This window comes from Danio rerio, chromosome 23 (assembly GCF_052040795.2).
Source record: "Danio rerio strain M-AB ecotype USA chromosome 23, GRCz13ab, whole genome shotgun sequence".
NCBI lineage: Eukaryota > Metazoa > Chordata > Actinopteri > Cypriniformes > Danionidae > Danio > Danio rerio.
In genome coordinates this window covers 32,435,468-32,454,381 of record NC_141043.1, presented here as the reverse complement: position 1 = coordinate 32,454,381, position 18,914 = coordinate 32,435,468, and the positions used below count along the sequence as shown (strand labels likewise).

Below are 18,914 nucleotides of genomic sequence, written 5' to 3'. Positions count from 1 at the left end.
ATAAGACTTTCTCCTAAAGAAAAAATATTATCAGACATACTGTAAAAATGTCCTTGCTCTGTTCAACATAATTTGAAAAATATTTTAAAAAGAAGAAAAAAAATCGAAGGGGGCTAATAATTCTGACTTCAACTGTATATATATATATATATATATATATATATATATATATATATATATATATATATATATATATATATATATATATATATATATATAGTGTGTGTGTTTCTTTAGCAAACCAAAATAGTTTCTAAGAGGTTCATATTTTCCCATGTCTTTGTTAGTTTTTAGTGTGTAGTAATATTAAATATATGTATGTGTATAGCAAAAACTGATGTTATTGATGCTTAAAATAATTACATGCGCTGCAAATTTTTAAAATTATAATTAGTGTTTTAATTATTATTATTATTATTATTATTATTATTATTATTATTATTATTAATAGTAATACATTTTAATTGATTAAATTTAATGAATAGAATAAGACAAATTAATATAAGATTAATATTAGTTAAAATTTGAAACCTTAAATATTTCATTTCCCAAGCAATGTTGAATATTTAAAATTCTTATCCACATAATATCTCACCATTATTATTATTATTGTTATTATTATTGTTGTATTATTATTATTATTATTATTATTATTTATACATTTTAATTGATTAAAATTAATGAATAAAAAATCACAAATTAATGTCAGAATTTGAAACCTTTAAAAAAAAATTTTTCTAAAGAAGCAATGTTGAATACTTATATTATCCACATAATATCTCTTATGAAAAAAATGTAATTTTTAAATATTACATATGGAACTAAACTATGGGAAAAAATATATTTTTCCTGAGAAAATTAGCATGAATTATGCTATTAGCATGAATAGTAACACAAAAAGATTTTTAATTTAAGTAAACGTAGGAAATGAATGCGCATCCCCTTCAGCATGTTTCATACAATGTGACTAATGTTTACATTGCATGATTCAAGGACAAATGGCTCTCATGAAAATCAGCCATTTTAATTAGACACAAAGCTCTGAGACTAACTGAACCTGTCAGAGCTGATTTAACGTCTTGGTGGATGTTTAAAAGACAAACACAGATATATGTACATGTATACGACCCCTTTTATATCATACTGCATGTAAGCTGCTAAATCTTAATCAGATAGATGAAAAAAAACTGCCACAACCAGTGAAAGATTGATATTCAGACAGGGGAAAACTGAGCTGTAGAAATGACCATCTCCCATGATCTCATTATGTCTGTTTAAAGGGTGTCCGTGGAGTCTTAAAGTCTTTAATTTCAAAAACAAGATTTGAGACCTTAAAGTTTTAAATTCGCTGAAATTTTGTGTTGTAGGTCTTAAATCATTTTAAATTGGTCTCGTTCATATAAAGCTGGTTAATCTGTACAAACAGAAAGTCGCATTTAATAACTCCATTTAGCAATATGGTTTAATTGTATTGCTTACAAAACATTTAAAAGTTCTATGAATTTATAGATCATATATGTTGAGGACACTGACCTGGACAGATTATTGTAGTTTTTTTAAGCATATACTTTGGATGTTTATTAAAGGTCTTTTTAAAAACTATCTATTAACTTTTGACACAATATTTGAAATATATAGCGAAATATGAATTTTAATCGAGCAAGTCTGAAATGTATAATGGTAAATTCATAATGGTCTTAATAATGTCTTAAATTTGACTTGATGAAACCTCCAGAAACCTTGTTTTACTTCTTCCTCCCTAAAGCATTTCAACCCAGTTAGCTTACCTCTAGGAAAAAAATCCTGTGTTTTATTTGTCTTCATATCCATGCTTTCATTCATTCTCTTCTTTTTTCTCTATAATTTTTCTGTCATTTTGGCTCTTAAATAGCTTTTCGTTGAAAGGCCCTGTGAAGTCTATACTGACTTTAATGGGGTGTTTTCACCCAAAAAGGTTGGTGGTGTAGTTAAAGCTTACTAGTAGCTTCTAGTCATTTAGCTCCTAGAGGCTCATTTGTTGCTTTATCAAGCTTTGAAAAGGCTACATTTGAAGACTTGCTGTCATTGTAAATCTGAAGACTTTTTTATTTCTTTAAATGGTGTGCATAAGAAACTTTGCTGTTTTATTCAAGATGCTATTAAAGAGTTAACACGTATAACTGTTATCAATGCCAGTCACATATCTCTCTCAATTTTTCTTCTCACTATTTTATTTGGCTAGTACATAGAATTAATGGCAGTAATACAAAGAACCGGTTAGCTTAAACGTCCATAGATATCAGTGTCAGTTGATACGGCTGTTGAATCTTGTCTGAGTTGTGTGACATTCACACTGACCCTGCTTCTCTACAGACGCCTCACCTGGTGAACCTGAACGAGGATCCTTTGATGTCAGAATGTCTGCTCTATTATATCAAAGATGGAATAACAAGGTATGAAATCACTTCAGGATCTGTCAGAAGCTCCCAGAACTGTAGTCTGCACACATGGTGGCTACACATCCAACCAATCAATGTTCCCTCAAAGTGTATGCTTTGAAGTTAGAATTTTCTGTGCTGCACTTGTCTACTTTTTCTTGTTGTATACACTCATATACCAGGGCTCCAGACTGTGAATAAATAGTTTCATTTTGCTACCATTTTTTTCTGAAAGTTCGACAGTTTCTTTTTGTGATGTTGCACTGGTGCCTTTTACCACTTTGCAACTAGTAAGTGGTCATATTCCATTTTGTATGAAATAGGGCTACTCATTTGAAACTTGTGAGATCCAGTAAACTCTCACTATTGAGTATTGTTATAATAATAATAATACATTAAATATATGGAATGGGTAATGGAATATAATTACAGTATTTTCGTAAATTTTGTCAAATTATTTGTTGTGCAGTTTGATTTGTACTAAATATCTTTATGGTTTCTGTGGTATGTGCTATGAAAAACATTTGAGTTCGATTATAATAGCTGTTTCCATCCAAACGTGTGAATTAGACTTATGCACAAATATGCAATATCACGTAAAACATTTGCGAGTAAAGCACAGTTTCCGTCCTAAGAGTCAAAGAGAACTAAATATTTAATTTACTAAATAATACACTTTAAAATTGGAAAAATACAAATACTTGCTCTCTTTACTTGCATTTATAATAGTTAAATTTCAATAGATCATTGCCCTGTATACCCACAAATAGCATTCTGTTATATATTTACTATTTTAAATTATGTGTGTAAGAATTTGATTGGAAAGTAAAAATTAGGTACTTTAATACTCCTTTTGTAATTTCTACATACGTAAAAGGACCATCGGTAGCTTTGTGTTGGAGAAAATGTGGTAAAATTGGAGACCATACCCACATTTTTTGGGACTGTCCTACGATTCAAGAGTTTTGGAAAAATGTTAAAAAAGAAATAGATAATATATTAGATAGGGAGATACCCCTCGATCCAGTTGTGTGTTTACTGGGAGCACTGCCCAAAGAGATGTTTGATAAGGAAGCAAGATTTGTCCTAAGGATATTATTACTGGTTGCAAAAAAAATGATAACAGTACATTGGATGGAAGAAAGTTCTCCAAAAGTGTCTCAGTGGATTCAGAGACTTAAACAGGTCTATATAATGGAAAAAATGACTGCATGTCTACAGATGAAAACTGATATTTTTCTAAGGAGGTGGAAAAGTATTACGACATATTTGGATATGTATATTTAGAGATTGCTTAACCTCACCTTAACATGACTGTTATTTGATGTAACTATGCAATACAATGTAACTTGATGTACAGATGTATCCCCTGGAAAGTAATTATGATGGCAACACCTTTTATTTTAATTTTTTTTATTTTCTTCTTTATTTTTTATTATTATTATAATTTCATTATTTATTTTTATTTTTTTATTTTTTTAGGTACCCCCTCGTGTGTAAGGGGTAAACATTTTTTGGAAAGGGGTTGTTCTGTAAAATAAATATATAGAAAAATCTTAAATAAAAAGTTTCAAAAAAAAAAATTATGTGTGTAAACAACTGTCAAACTGTATGCTTTCTTCTGAAAATGTGTTGCGCCACCTTGTAACGGCATTGTAATGTGTCTATTGGAGTATCCCTGTGAATAAAATAAGTGTCTTTGTTTTGACAGGGTGGGCCAGGCAGATGCTGAAAGAAGACAGGATATCGTTCTAAGTGGAGCTCACATTAAAGAGGAGCACTGTATTTTCCGCAGTGAGAGGAATGCCAATGGACATGGTTAGAGCTTTTCCCTTGCATCTTTAGATCTGAAATGCTCTCTGAAATTCAGATGAAGAATGCCTTTATGCTTTCAGATCAGACATGATTAGTGCATATGAATTAACTTCTTTGTCAAAGATCATCTCCTCTGTTTTACAGTTGTTGTTTTTACACTTTTACTGAGTGGAAAGTATATATTAGGCATCGCTAATAAAGGTAGTGAATTTTTTTCCATCTCTACAGTGATTGTCACGTTGGAGCCATGTGAGGGATCAGAAACATATGTAAATGGTAAACGTGTGAATTCTGCGGTCCAGCTGCGCTCAGGTGAGTCACTGACAGCTTGCCTGCTTTGCAAGTTTTAAGATCTGCTTTATCATATATAAACAAATATGATATTATTATTTATGAATTATCTGCTGTTTTTCCACTGTAAACGTTAATTATTTTCTGTTAATGTGACATAGCCACAGTTATGCTTATGTGTGGATGCAGTTAAATGCAAATTTTTGAAGCACATGCATAAGCCTGTACACGTGGTTAGAAAAATCCAGCTAAGACTACTGTGCTGCTGTTGTAATTCCTAGCACATGCACTATATTTTGAGGTTGAGTTTGTGATTTCGTTAAGTTGTTCCAATGTATGTTCCTCCTGATTTTTCAGGTAACCGCATTATCATGGGAAAGAACCACGTGTTCCGGTTTAACCACCCTGAGCAGGCTCGCGCTGAGCGTGAGAAGACCCCGTCAGCAGAGACACCTGTAGAACCTGTTGACTGGACTTTTGCCCAAAGAGAACTGCTGGAGAAACAGGGTATCGACATGAAGCAAGAGATGGAGAAGAGGTATGAAGTCCTATGAATTATTTCATGTTATTTAGGGATGCACTATTTAATGACAGCCATAATCATATTGGCTGATAAGTGCTATTTTTAATATTATTATATTATTAAAGTAAGGTCAATGTCTTTAAGCTTATCAATGATGTATTATTTCCACTGGTTAAAGCACCCACCATAAGTGGTTTTATTTGTCACTTGTGTAAAGTTGCGAAAGCAGATATGTGTGTTAAAAGTGCTAATGCTGCTGGAGATTGTTTATATAACATACATTTGGCCACAGAAATGAATAGGTAATTACTAAAGAGATCAGTTCAAACTTTTCTGAAGTTAAGGTTTTGAAATAAAACCATTTATACACTATTAATTTTTGTTTTGCTTTTTGTGTGTCTGCAATTTTAAATAGCCATCAGTTACTGATAACGGCCAAAATTTCCATGTGGTGCATCCCTTTTTTTGTTAAATAAGATCTCTAGGATCAGTACAAGATTTATAATAATCGTTTGAAAACATTTTGGCTCTTAGCTCAGCCACCTGTGATGAAAATACAAAAAGATTGTAAATAATGTTAAACAGTAAACAGTCACATTAGATTTTCTTTTATCAGTAAAAAAAATAAAGAGAGCTTTGGTTCTAGCTTAAATTAGTTTGGGGTTTGAATGCCAACCAAAGCCACCCAGCAGCTACAGAAGATAAAATCAACCTTTTGTGAAGTTTAATCTCTTGGTATAGAGTGTGAGCACATATGAATTGGATTTTTGTAAGAAGGATTTTTAGGATTATACTTTGCCAAAAGAAAATGCATTGAGCGTAAGAAAGAGCAGCTTTTTGATTCAGTGGTCTTGCACTGTATTATATCAGGCTTACAGAAATGGAGATCCTGTACAAAAAAGAGAAGGAGGAAGCGGACCAGCTACTGGAGCAACAGAGACTGGTAAGGCTAAATCTTTACGATAATTCTTGTTTCTTCTGTTGTTTATCAGAGGACCTGTTCTTCCTTTTCAATCTGGCCTTTGTTGACCATCCAAATTTGTGTTAGCAACTATCTCTAGACTGAGGGGAGAGATACCGAGTAAAACAGCCTTTAGTTTTCTACTTGCTCTGCTGAAGTCCAACCAGCACTAATTCTGCACTCTTAGCTCTGACAACTTGAGACTTTTGTGTGTCTGTTTGTGTGTGTGAGAAAGAGAAACACTTCTCCCAATGCATGGCTGAACCTCTTTGCATGGTAACTGAATCCACTCTGTCTGGATTGAGATAGCAGATGGCCCATTGCTGACATGGACCTATTTACATATTCACATTGATACAGCAAGAATTTCCCATTCAAATTTCCACTTCGCTCTCATAGATTTGAGATAACTGTAACGTTGCAAAACAGCATTAGTAGAAGAATACCAATTGGACTTGTATATAATTGGTCATTTCTGTCTTATGAAATGCATTGTTGTGTAAGGCATTGATTTGCCTTGTACCAGTTATAGACCCCATGAAATCCAAATAAAAGTTGTATGGCTTTATTGAAGAAACGGAACGATCTGATAAATGTGTATTTTAGACCAGTCATTTTGAAATCATTTAATAATAATAGTTAAATAAAACTTTAAATTTATTCTAATACCTCCTATGTTCAGTGAACTTAATGTAATGCTATATAACAGATGTTCATACTCCTGCATATAGTATAACAAGCTGTTTTCATATATGATATTTTTCAGATAATTTAATTATTTACATTTGTTTACTCACAAAGAAACCATCATATTTGGTGGTCCCTGATATCATACTACACTTATAAAGCCATTTCATGGGGTCTTTATGATCATTTCTAAAGTAAAAATGCTCCTTTCCTTTGGTTTATTCTGTATGCTGCTTTTGCATGGATTATTTTCGTAGCATGTTTAACTGATTAATTTACACGGTACTTAGTACCCCATTTAGTATTTGCTGCTGAGCACTGAACAGTGTTGTTAAAGGTGTTTTATTTACCCAAATAGATTTGATTTAATCTGAGTTTGTTGGTTTTCTCAATGCAATTGCTGATATTTCCAATGCATTGTTGCCATAACCCAAGATTTCTGCTGTAGTTGATGAAGGCTAGTGACAATGTGGTTTCTCATTGACGTCTGTAGCCTTGAGTCATGTGTCTGGCCAGGCACAGGGCATGCTATATAACACAGCTATTCATGTTGGGGGTCTTAATCAATGATGACAAGCTCTCCAATGCTCCGATGGTCTCATCCATATAATTTCATATACAGAACCACACAGTTATCACGCACTGCACTGATTACACAATCATGATTACATGGTCGCCAGCTGTCTCCTCTGTTATTTGACTTTGTGTTTTTTGCTTTTTTTTTGAATTGTCCTTATTTTACTTGACCTGGAAAATGAGAAACTGCATTTTCTCTCAACTAACCTCTTAACTGTAGTGGATGAAATCAATGCTTTTAACCTCCTCCGAGCCTGTCCTTTCTCTGTTTTCTTCTCTGTACTGACCTTTTAATAAACACGCAAGAGTCTAACCCACTGCTAGAGCTAGAAACACTCTAAAACCATATCTTCTCTATCAAGGACTTCATATGAGGGAATGAAGCCAAACTCTTCAGGCTTTGCTGCATGCCACTGAAGCATGTTTGGGGTGCAACTTTCAAGAGCTCTAATTGAAGAGGATGTCAGAATTAAAGCTTGACAAAAACAAAGAAACCAGCACAACAACCAAATCAGCAGATCAAGCGACATCTATCCCATTTTTTTGTTGCCAATTTTCTCATAATCATGACAGTCATGCCTTGCATTTACTTTATATGTAGTGACATGCAAATTGGGAATTTTGGTACTGTATCTACATCTGAACGGTAACAATGACGCACCATGTTTAAAACTTGAATATTGTAGTAAAAATTATACCAAATACTTTCTAAAATATTCATATCTGTTGTTGTCTTTCAGTCAATGCCAAATGACCTTTTTATGGCATTTAACAATGTAGAATTATTTAATAGGCTTTAACTTTTTCTCAGCTTAGTGGCTTATTTGTACATTTTGCTGCATTTGTATTCATAATGCGGTTATTTCAGAAGTGTACGTGTACAAACTGAACATTAACTTTCCTTATAAACACACCAGCGATAGTGCTTCTGCTTTTATTAAAAACTCAATGCAAAGCATCATTTCATTTAGCTGTTCCCATTTTGCATATCACAACACTGTCCATTCTTTACAGAAAACATTCCTTTTGATTTCGAAATCCCATTTTAATTTTTCCCATTTTGTTTTTTCGCACTCTTTGGTTTGTTTCCTGTTTTGTTCTCTCAAGGATGGGGACTCTGATAGTGGTGATGACTCTGATAAGCGGTCATGTGAGGAGAGCTGGAGACTCATCACTTCTCTACGGGAGAAGCTTCCTCCCAGCAAGCTCCAAACCATTGTCAAAAAGTGCGGTTTACCCAGCAGCGGTAAAAGACGAGAGCCTGTCAAAATGTACCAGATCCCTCAGCGTCGTCGCCTTACAAAAGACTCCAAATGGGTGACCATCTCAGATCTGAAGATCCAGGCAGTCAAAGAAATTTGCTATGAAGTGGCACTGAATGATTTCCGTCATAGCCGCCAAGAGATAGAGGCTCTAGCCATAGTAAAATTGAAGGAGCTTTGTGCCACCTACAACAAGAAAGACCCTAACGAACGAGATTCTTGGAGAGCAGTAGCTCGAGACGTCTGGGACACTGTAGGAGTCGGGGACGAACGAATCGAAGATGTCATAACCAACGGTAGAGGTGTGGCTGATATGGATGACCTGAAGGTGCACATTGACAAACTAGAGGACATCCTGCATGAGGTAAAAAAGCAAAACAACACGAAAGATGAAGAGATCCGAGCTCTCCGCACTAAGATGTTGAAGATGGAGCAAGTGATCCCACTGATTTCCAACGAAAATCTGTCCCAGGAGAAGACCTCTCGTGGCGGACCCATGAGGGCCCGCAGTTCCAGCGAGGGTAAAGCTCTTGAGGAGAAGCCCAGTGACGAACAGTCAGATGATCAGATGTGCAAGATGGTAGACGACGATTCTTCGTTTCGACGTGGGCGCATGAGGTGGATGCGACAAGAACAAGTGCGCCTCAAGAACCTCCAGCAACAGGAAATTTCCAAGCAACTCAGAAGGCAAACTGGACCTCACAGATTCATCCCACCTGAAGACCGTAAGCTGCGCTTCCCCTTTAAGAGTAACCCTAAACATCGCAACTCCTGGACTCCTGGCACCCATATTATTATCACCGATGAACAGGTGATTGAATTAAAAGTTCCCAAAGAAGCAGTCCAAGAAGAGAACGATGACACCGAAGAGTCTGTAGAGCCCAGACCACAAGTGGTCCCCACTATCCAGACATATCCCCCTCTTCCTAGTCCCATGGGTCAACGTAAAAGCAAAGATCTAGAGCAAGGCGTGAGTCATAGACCTAATCAAAGCCAGAAACTCCACGAACGAGGTCGTAGTAACTCCTTTAACAGCAGCCAGCGAGCCTCGGACTCTACAGAGACCTTCAATTCTGGAAACCGGAAGGCCCCTCACCCCCAACAGGCCTTTTACCAGCCACGCTACAACCAAAACCAGCATTATTATCCACCACAACCGCATCCACAGTTCTTTCATTACAATACTGATGCCGGCTACCAGCAATACCCACCCAATCAGCAGCACAGTCACCACAACAATTTTAACACGCCACCCCGTATGCGTAGGCAATTGTCTGCCCCCAATTTGAAGGGCAGTCGAGAAACCGCAGTGTGACAATGAAAGCAGGGCTATAGGTTCATGTACAAAACTAGCTGACGCTACAAATCACACATTACAGACTCATCACAGCATTGGACAGCTTGTTCCCATCAAGTCAAACTGTTATGTGGCACTTGTTAAAAATGATTGAATGTTCTTGTTGTCATTAATCCAAATTGTAATGGTCTACCTGAGAAATAGCTACGTGAGCACCTTGCAACATTTTTATCCCCAATTTATGTTAACTATGCATATGGGTGTTACAGTTTAGCAATAAGGTAGCTGGTTAAAGGTGTCCAAGCCACAACAAGAACAATGTTCTTGGGCCTATATTGATAAAACAATCTTTGCAATAAAGCATTTAAAGGAGACGCACCCTTTAGATTTTGGTGGTAGCATTAGCTATTTTTTTTATCTTAGTATTTTTTGGAGATGCCATCATGGAGTTGAAAACATCATTGATTTGCCTGATCTTGCTGCTGGTCTGAGTAGGTCAGAGCGTTGAACACATAACCACTACACTGCAACATTTCATACTGCCTAGTTAGAGCCTTAAGCCGTTACTTGAATTTTGAGTTTTTGAATTTACAATTCTGATATTTATGCATCGAAAGTGCATAAGGTAACATACTCAATAAATGCTGGAAGGTTAATAGCCAACCTTTTATCCTCTTGAATGTTTCTAAATGCATGTCAGAGATGCAAATGACATTTTTACTGTTGCATTTTATGCAGATTGTTGTATTTCTTGAAGTCTCGGGTCTTTGAGTTGGTTCTCCCATTAAATACTTTGAATATGAAAGCTCACAGCAAGCCTTTTTCTAGCTGCAGACAAGTAAACGATTATGAAGGAGTGCTTTTAAAGTGCCTTATTGACTCACTAATGGGTAATTAACATATTGCATTTATCTCATTGTACTTGGCATCTATAAAATTATAGCAATATATGAAGAAAACCCAATGATTTATACTGAATTTGCATTGCTCCTTCAATGTGAATGATCTAGATGCCACCCTCTGTGTTTGATAAGAAAACTTTTTTTTTTTTTTTTTGTCAAAAATTACTGCCACTTTGTTTTTTATAGTTTGGTTTTGCCTTATTTTGAATACAAACAACTCTGCACTAAACGACCGTATCCAAAGAGGCGATGTTTCTGTGAAGCGCAGTAAAAGAAGAGCTTCAGAGCATGCTTTGCATCTATTGTTCCTGCTGCACTCTGATCCTCAATAGGGGGCACAGTCTGTTCCCACGGGATGGAGTCAGTGTTCTAGAACACTCGGCTGTTCTCCTCAATCTTAACATGATTAGAATCGCATTTATTTTCGAGTGACCACTGTGTGGTAAGCAAGCCCACAGAGAGCACTAGAGACGTCCCTTGGAAAGGACTTCGAACAGGGCTGTTACCATGGTTTCTGAGGTTCATTTTGAAACTCAAAGCATGTATTCAGAGGAAGGAAAACCCTTAAAGCCAAATCAAGTTTGCTGGACAGGTGTATGTTTTCTTATTTAGTCTCACTTGAATTCACAACTGATATGTATAATGCCACTAAGCACTTCTCATTTTGATTAAATTTACCTTTTTTTTCTTGCAAACTACTAGCAATTACAATCATGTAGGGTAATGTAGTTGTGCATCCTTTCACTTAAGCCACTGTGATTTCCCTGCTTAAGCCTTGATATAATTATGCACTGTGTGCCTCGGCGCCCAAGTGTGACCCATTACCAGCTGCATATTACCAAAGCACATGTTCTGAAATCCTCTTCATGTCATCTCCTTTGGCCAGAGCCAAGTGTTGGCCAACCAGGTCAAAAACCATGCTTTAGCATTGCTTCATAGGGGAAAAAAAACTTGAATGTTTTGTTGACAGAAATACTGCCTTATTTTTATCGAAACCCCAGCGTTTTATTATAGTAATGCATATTTGTATAAAACACAACTGTGTACCTATCAGAAGGATTTCTTTTTTTAAACTATAATGATTCTTAAAACTGGATTTTACTTAGGATGGAGGACCCTGAATTGAAGGTGAAATGTGTAATTTTTATTCTGAAAAGTTAAAACTTTGAGGTGATCTCTGTGCAACAGTAGTTGGAAACAGTATTTTCATCATTTTGATGCCTCATATGAGAAACGAGTCATGCAAATGACAAATTATGAGTAAAAATCCATCAATTCTCTAAGTTTTTAATGCTTGCTTGAGGTGGTTTTGGACATCTTTTTTTTTTTTTTTTCAAAAAAAGGGTTAAGGCTAATAATTGGTGATGGAAATGCCAATAAACTGAAGTAGCAAATTTTAAGCTCACAACTCTTATCCGCTGCCTCCATAATGCTTGCCTTATTTACTATTGGTTGCTAGGTTACCAATACTACAGTCAGCTACTCTAACAACTTAATCTGAAAGCATCTAATTTGTATTTGGGATTTTTTTTTCTTCTGCAAACTTTGAAAAGATTCCCTTTATGTTAGGATGGAAGCCTGCCTTTGGGTTGTCCTGCTGCCCAATGGAGGGGGCCTAATTGAAAGCTCCATTATTTTGGAAGCTCGCTTGCAGAAATAACACATTTCACCTTTGAGCATAGCACACAAATGAAAGTGTAAGTTGATGATCTGTATTTTGACCCACTGCCTAGACATGCCATTTCCCCAATTCAGTAAGAAATTATACTAACAAAACTATATGGTGCTGCCAGCTACTCTTAACTACCACAAGAGGAGTTAAGGAAATGTACAATGTCAAATGGACAATGTGTTCTATCGTTTTTAAAGGTTTGTCCCTTGTTAGTTCAGTGTTTATCTATATGCAATGGTAATATCAAGTGCCTCCATGCGGCCCTGTATAGTAATATGTTGTTCATGGGCGTTTTTTTTTTTTTTTGCAACAATCTTGCAATGCTCAAAAATGTGTTGATGGTTTACTAATATTGCTGTTACCTTGAACTGTGTTGAATATCATGATTTCAAACAGTGACTGAAATAAAGGAAAAAAGTTTAAAATGCAGTGACGCTCCACATGACTTCTATTCCAACACATGCATTATAGCAATCATATGTCTTAGATGTTTATTAGTAGATTTTTTTTCTCATGATTTCATTTTATTGCAACTTTAGAAACACACAGGCAGTCAGCCTTGTAACTTAAGTAAAATAGGAGTTTGACTTAAAATCTAGAGCAATAATATTATTTTTCTGCAATAATTAGATTTTCAGCTGTTCAATATGTGTGACAGATAAATCCTGTTTAAATGTGAGGAAAATGTTACATATTACCTCATTTTAGTCAAACCTCATACTAAATGGCACTTTTATAGTGCAACGTGTGTTCTACCTGCAGCCTTATTTTTTACTGTTTGAGTTTATTATAAATGTCAGTTATAATTCAGTAGTAAAATGTCTAGACTGTTTTGGCACCAGATCTACGTCTTCTGTATGAGGCAACTGGGAACAGACCTTTTTTTAAATGATCTAAATCGCTGGAAAAGTGCAGGGTTTCATGTCTGTAAATGTTATCAAAAATATATTCTCCCCATGGCAGAACATCAACATTTAAATTTGCTTTTCAAGTTTTCTGTTCATATTGCATATAATTAGGTTATGGAAATGATCAAATCTTCAATACACTGTTTTAATAAACTTCACCATGTATCTGCAGCTTTTGAACCAAGGAATCAATTATGTAAGGATGTACTAGGCACATAAATCCCACTCGGAATACCTCGCATTTTCAGAAAAAGCTAAATCCTGTTGAAATTGTTTTGCAAAATTATTGCTGCAAACTTTAGCTTTAGCCTAATTTAATTGAAATTAAAAACTTTTTTCCATTTGTCATGTTCTAGTTAAATTGCCCACAGTTGCTAAATCCACAGTTAAACCACCCTCTTAAAGCTTTATCTCTCTAATGCTTGGTTCACATCAAAGGTTAAATGAAATATTCACGCAGATAGATACAAAATCAATGCAAATGCATGTACAGGCAAATTTTCACCAAACAGCGCAAATGACATAGAATGCACTGCATGTTTACTGTGATCATTCAAAATTCACCTCAATTGCCTCTACTGCACAAATTCAAATACTTAAACGAATTAAAATAATTATTAAATAATAAATAATAACAAGAAATTAGTGGAAACATCCTGTGAGTAAACTAGAGCTAGTAACGCAGTGCCCCACATGTGGTGTAAACCCAGCATTACAAACTGTTTAGACTTCATATTTGCTGATCAATTAAATGAGAAACACACATTGTTCTTTACATCTGGTATTTTTTATCTGTGGTAATATTGTAAAGATATTAATAAATAACGATATTTGTTATAGCAATATTTGTTATATATATATATAATATTGCGAAGTACGCACAAAGTAAGCTTTAAATGTGAATGTGCAAGGATATGTTGAAAATTGATACGCAGAGCAAAAGCTTTCATTTATTCTCAAATTACACTGAACCCTGTAGGTTTGTAAGAGAAACAGTCTGGGAATAAAAGATCAAACTTTTTACATTTTTTTGCTATCAAACCAAATATACAATTTCAAATGGCAATGCCCAAAAGCAAATCATAATAACGATGTAAAGGGCAAGGTTTGGTAAGTGTCTGTAGTGCTGATAAGATTGTGTCTGCTGTCTTCTGTCTTCATCAAACCTTCTGAAAGGTGTATGAGAGCAAACTGCAAGAGCTGCAGAAACAAGTGGAGACTCGTTCTTTGGCTGCAGAGACTCCAGATGAGGAGGAAGAAGAAGAGGAGGAGGATGAAGGTAGTGCAATTTATGCCAAAACAAAAATCGTTTGAATCTGAATTCAACTGTTTGTGTTATTAGAATCAACATTACTCACCCTAAAACTCCCCCCACAATTCAGGAAAAATGAGCCTCTACACCCCTACCTATCCATGGTGTTTAATTGTTTTTACCTGGTTTTAATCCTCAAAATCACTGTGTATCATTGCCTTGTCATGTTTGACGGTCGTTTATGTATTGTTGTAGTGCCCTGGACCCAGCATGAATATGAGCTGGCTCAGTGGGCTTTCAGGAAGTGGAGATACCACCAGTTCACCTCCCTCAGAGACCAATTATGGGGCAATGCTGTGTACCTCAAAGAAGCCAATGCCATCAGTGTGGAGCTCAAGAAAAAGGTATAGCTCTGGAGTCTATATGAACATTGTCATTGTCAATATTCAAGTACGTAGCTTTATATAACATAATATGACGTTAAACTCTGCAAAAAAAAAAAAAAAAAAAAACCTACAAGTTGCTGCCAAAATCTTTAGTGCAATAGATCTAATTTCATGCATGATGTCATATTGTCATATTGATGATGTGTGAACTGGTTACTGGAAGTATAGAATTATTCAATTGCTTCAAGATATCACCAGCTGTAATTACTGTAGATATTTGACATTTTATAGCAGAGGTCATTTTAATATTGTACTTAACAATGGCAAGCCATATACAAGTAATACTCCTGTTACCAAATCTGTGGTGCTTTGCTTTTAACAAGTGACTCATTACTGTTAAGAAGACATACCATACCATGCTGTACCATTACCAAATATGACTTGAACACACTGCTGATCAAACAACATTTCTATCAGCATCATATGATTTGCAGCACAAGATTTTGTATAAATAGTCAGCATCCCCCACTGGTGTATTGTTGGTTCAAATGACTAAACCGTTTTTACACCAACGCAAGAAAAAGACTGAATGACAGATTGTCAGTTGAAGAGGTCCTCCAGACGTTCCTCTTGCTGATGGATGGTATCACCTGAATGGGATGATCCGTAATTAAATATTTTTTTAGGAAGTCACTACAATAGTAACTTTACAGCTGAGGCGATAATTCCATTTTAAGCAGCACTGAACTACAGTGAAAATGCAAACCAAGCTGAATCTGTCCCGAACCCTACCTTCCAAAAGTTGCTTTACAATTTCATCAGTTCCTTTGAATGCGCTACATTTGTTTGTTTGTCTTTTTTCAGTTCCTATGTGAAAAACTTCATGAAGACTCTTGCTTTAGAGTCTTACTATAGAAACTCTTTTGACTTTCATCCCCTCTTTATAGCTTCAGCAGGGGCAATTTTCATGATTACATTTCCAGTAGCGAGTGGAAGTATTTTCCTGTGATGAGCTACATTAGATTATTTCAGTGTCCAGAAACAGCAGCAGATGTCATCAGTGAGGGCTGAAACCTACATTATTAGTCATCAGCTCACATCTTTTATTCTTGTCCATGCCCTTATGTGTAGTTTTCATGATTTGTTTGTAGGTCCAGTTCCAGTTCGTCTTGCTCACAGACACCCTCTATTCTCCACTGCCCCCGGAGCTGCTGCCTCCAGAGCCGGAGAAAGAGCGAGACGCCAGGCCTTTTCCGAGAACAGTGGTGGCTGTGGAGGTTCAGGACCTGAAGAATGGAGCCACTCACTACTGGTCCCTGGAGAAGCTGAAGTAAGCCTCAGGCTGGTTAAATACTGAAGTCTTTTCTTTCATTTGCAATTATTACTTGGAAACAATCCACTTGGAAATCCCAAAGTATAGTTTTTTTTATGTTTAAATGGTTTTTAAAGTGCAGTTTAGACTGTAATGGTTTCTCACTGTGGCATTTGAAACTGACTTGCATGGCTTCCCACAAAACACTGTGTTCAATTGGAAATGAAAGGTTCTGTTAGTAAAGGAACTGTTATGTAAAATGGCCTACATCTTTAGTTTTAGATCTCTATTCTGCCCAATACCCCATCATTTTTATTCCAGTTCCTCCTCGATAGTTACATTAAAAATTGAAGAAGATAGACTTCTTCGATGAAAAATAGCACCTAATGGCCCCTAATTTTCTAGAGAAAATACACATTTCCCAAATAGATGATAATAAAATTGTAGACTAGCACCACAGAATGCTCCAATTACATCATGTTCCCATGTAATCTGAAAGAATATTACATTTAGAAACTATAACACACAACTGATTTGAGTTTAGAAAATAAATGATACAGACTTTCCTTAACGCAAGATGTTGATTTGTTCTGTTCTTCAGGCAGAGGCTGGACCAGATGCGAGAGATGTACGACCGTGCTGGCGAAATGGCCTCGTCCAATCAGGGAGATGATGGGGAGGGTGCGTTGACCGGCAGTGACCCGTTCTATGACCGCTTTCATTGGTTTAAGCTGGTTGGGAGGTACGCTAGTCATTTATTGCTTTAGATTTGATCGAGCAGGTTTTCAATCATCTGTCTAACATTATGCATGGAAGTTTAGCTTGATTTGAACTTAAAAGTTGTCTTGGTTAGTAAAGAATCCTTGTTGGTGGTTTTTAAACACTTGTACTTTTTTGAAAGAGGGAGTCCTTAAGTCATTCATGACATTTTTATTCAGTCATGACTGCTTTTATTTTATTTTCATCATCCTTTTCTTATTTAAACATTTGTTTGTGCCTTTGATTTGCATTGTTATTCCAGACATTGTGTGCTTAGGTTTTGCTGTTTACTGGTGGAGTGTTTATTTATTTGTTTGTTGAATGCAGTGTTTTGTTATTAATTTATCATTATTGAAGCCATTAATCGCATTCATTTGATTTGTAGTTTACTTTCTATCTTTATTCCTTTGTGCACATTGTAAACATTTTCCAATTCACTTTGTGATTTTTGTTTTTCCTCCATGTTTTTTTTTTCATATATTTTTCATGTTCTAATATTTAGAAACCTTGAATGTGTATTGCAGTAAAAATGTGCAATTATTCACGTACATGCAATGTGTATTGTCTGTTATATGTATAAAGTCACAAGCCTTGAATGTGGGTTATATAAATAATCCAGTACTCTTACTTGTGCCTGCATCATACCCACACACCTTTTTTTAGCTCACCTATTTTTCATGGCTGTGTGAACGAGCGTCTGGCCGACCGCACACCATCGCCCACCTTCTCCACCACCGATTCGGAGATCACTGAGCTGGCCGACGAGCGACAGAGCGAGATGGAGGACTTCATGGATGACGAGGCTTTCGTGGATGACACCAGCTCAGATGCTGGGACCGAGGAGGGCTCGGACATCTTCAGTGATGGCCAGGACCCCTTCTATGATCGTTCTCCATGGTTCATCCTGGTGGGCAGGTTGGTGGTGACCACTGCTCAGGAGAAACCTAATAGATGAGGGCAGGAGAGAGAGAGAATGAGTAATAGAGTTGTGTGGCTGTTCATCTAGCTTCATGTCCCAAAGATTATTTAGGTATAATATTAAAGGGGTCCTTTTATGTTATTGTATCCTATTTCACATACATTTATAGCATAATGTTGCTGTTTGAGCCTCAAAGAGTTACAAAGTCCATTTAGAAAGGCGCAGTAAACACTGTTTCTGGACTCACTCAAAAATCTCAACTGTAATCCTGAGTTTCCTTCCATCACAAATTTGAAAAATAAAGCAATACAAGTGTGGTTTTGACATAATCTTTGTCAAATATGTGTATTAAACAGCTGATGCTAAATAAATTTGTAAAAATTGCATGATGTTTTAAAATGCAAAGCTTTAAAAAGCATTCAGATGTTGTTTGTTGTTGTCGGAGTATCGAAAGCACACTGGCCGCTTTTACAAAAGGGCTGGGGAAGCAGCTCATTTGCATTTGAAGAGACGCATACAAAACAGTGCTTTTGCTTAACATTAGGTAAAAAGGTACATAACTGGACCCCTTTAAATGTAATGAAATGAAGCCCACACTACTACACCAGACACTTGCTCCAGTTCTCCAAAATTTCCGTTTAACCTCCATCTGTCTGGTTTGGTTTAACATCAGTTGTCTAAACATTAGCAGATTTGTGTTTGTTTTCATCCATTGTATTTACTTTCATCGGGCTGTCAATCCATTAAAATGTTACACTATACAGTCCCATGTAGGGCCAAAGCTGGTCAAAATGCACTGCTGAAACTCAAAAACTTCAGAGCTTTCTAAATTCGCAGTTTAGCGGTACATGTTTGAAAGAAAATAATTACTACTACTACTACTACTACTACTACTACTACTACTAATAATAATAATAATAATAACTTCTTACATTTATATAGCACTTTTCTGGACACTCAAAGTCCTTTACACAT

The 18,914-nt window shown here is 35.9% G+C and overlaps 1 protein-coding gene across 40 annotated transcripts in view; it reads left to right on the top strand.

Moving 5' to 3' along the window:
• kif1b (kinesin family member 1B) overlaps nt 1-18,914 on the top strand; it is a 112,855-nt gene that overhangs the window by 60,218 nt on the left and 33,723 nt on the right. For 20 of the 40 annotated variants that reach the window (XM_087305312.1, XM_087305310.1, XM_087305306.1 and 17 more), the window contains 10 exon segments: nt 2,353-2,432; nt 4,129-4,235; nt 4,461-4,544; nt 4,881-5,061; nt 5,917-5,989; nt 14,488-14,590; nt 14,819-14,967; nt 16,101-16,279; nt 16,863-17,003; nt 17,684-17,935. In XM_087305312.1, coding sequence (XP_087161438.1) covers nt 2,353-2,432; nt 4,129-4,235; nt 4,461-4,544; nt 4,881-5,061; nt 5,917-5,989; nt 14,488-14,590; nt 14,819-14,967; nt 16,101-16,279; nt 16,863-17,003; nt 17,684-17,935 — 1,349 coding nt within the window. 40 annotated transcript variants of the gene reach the window in all.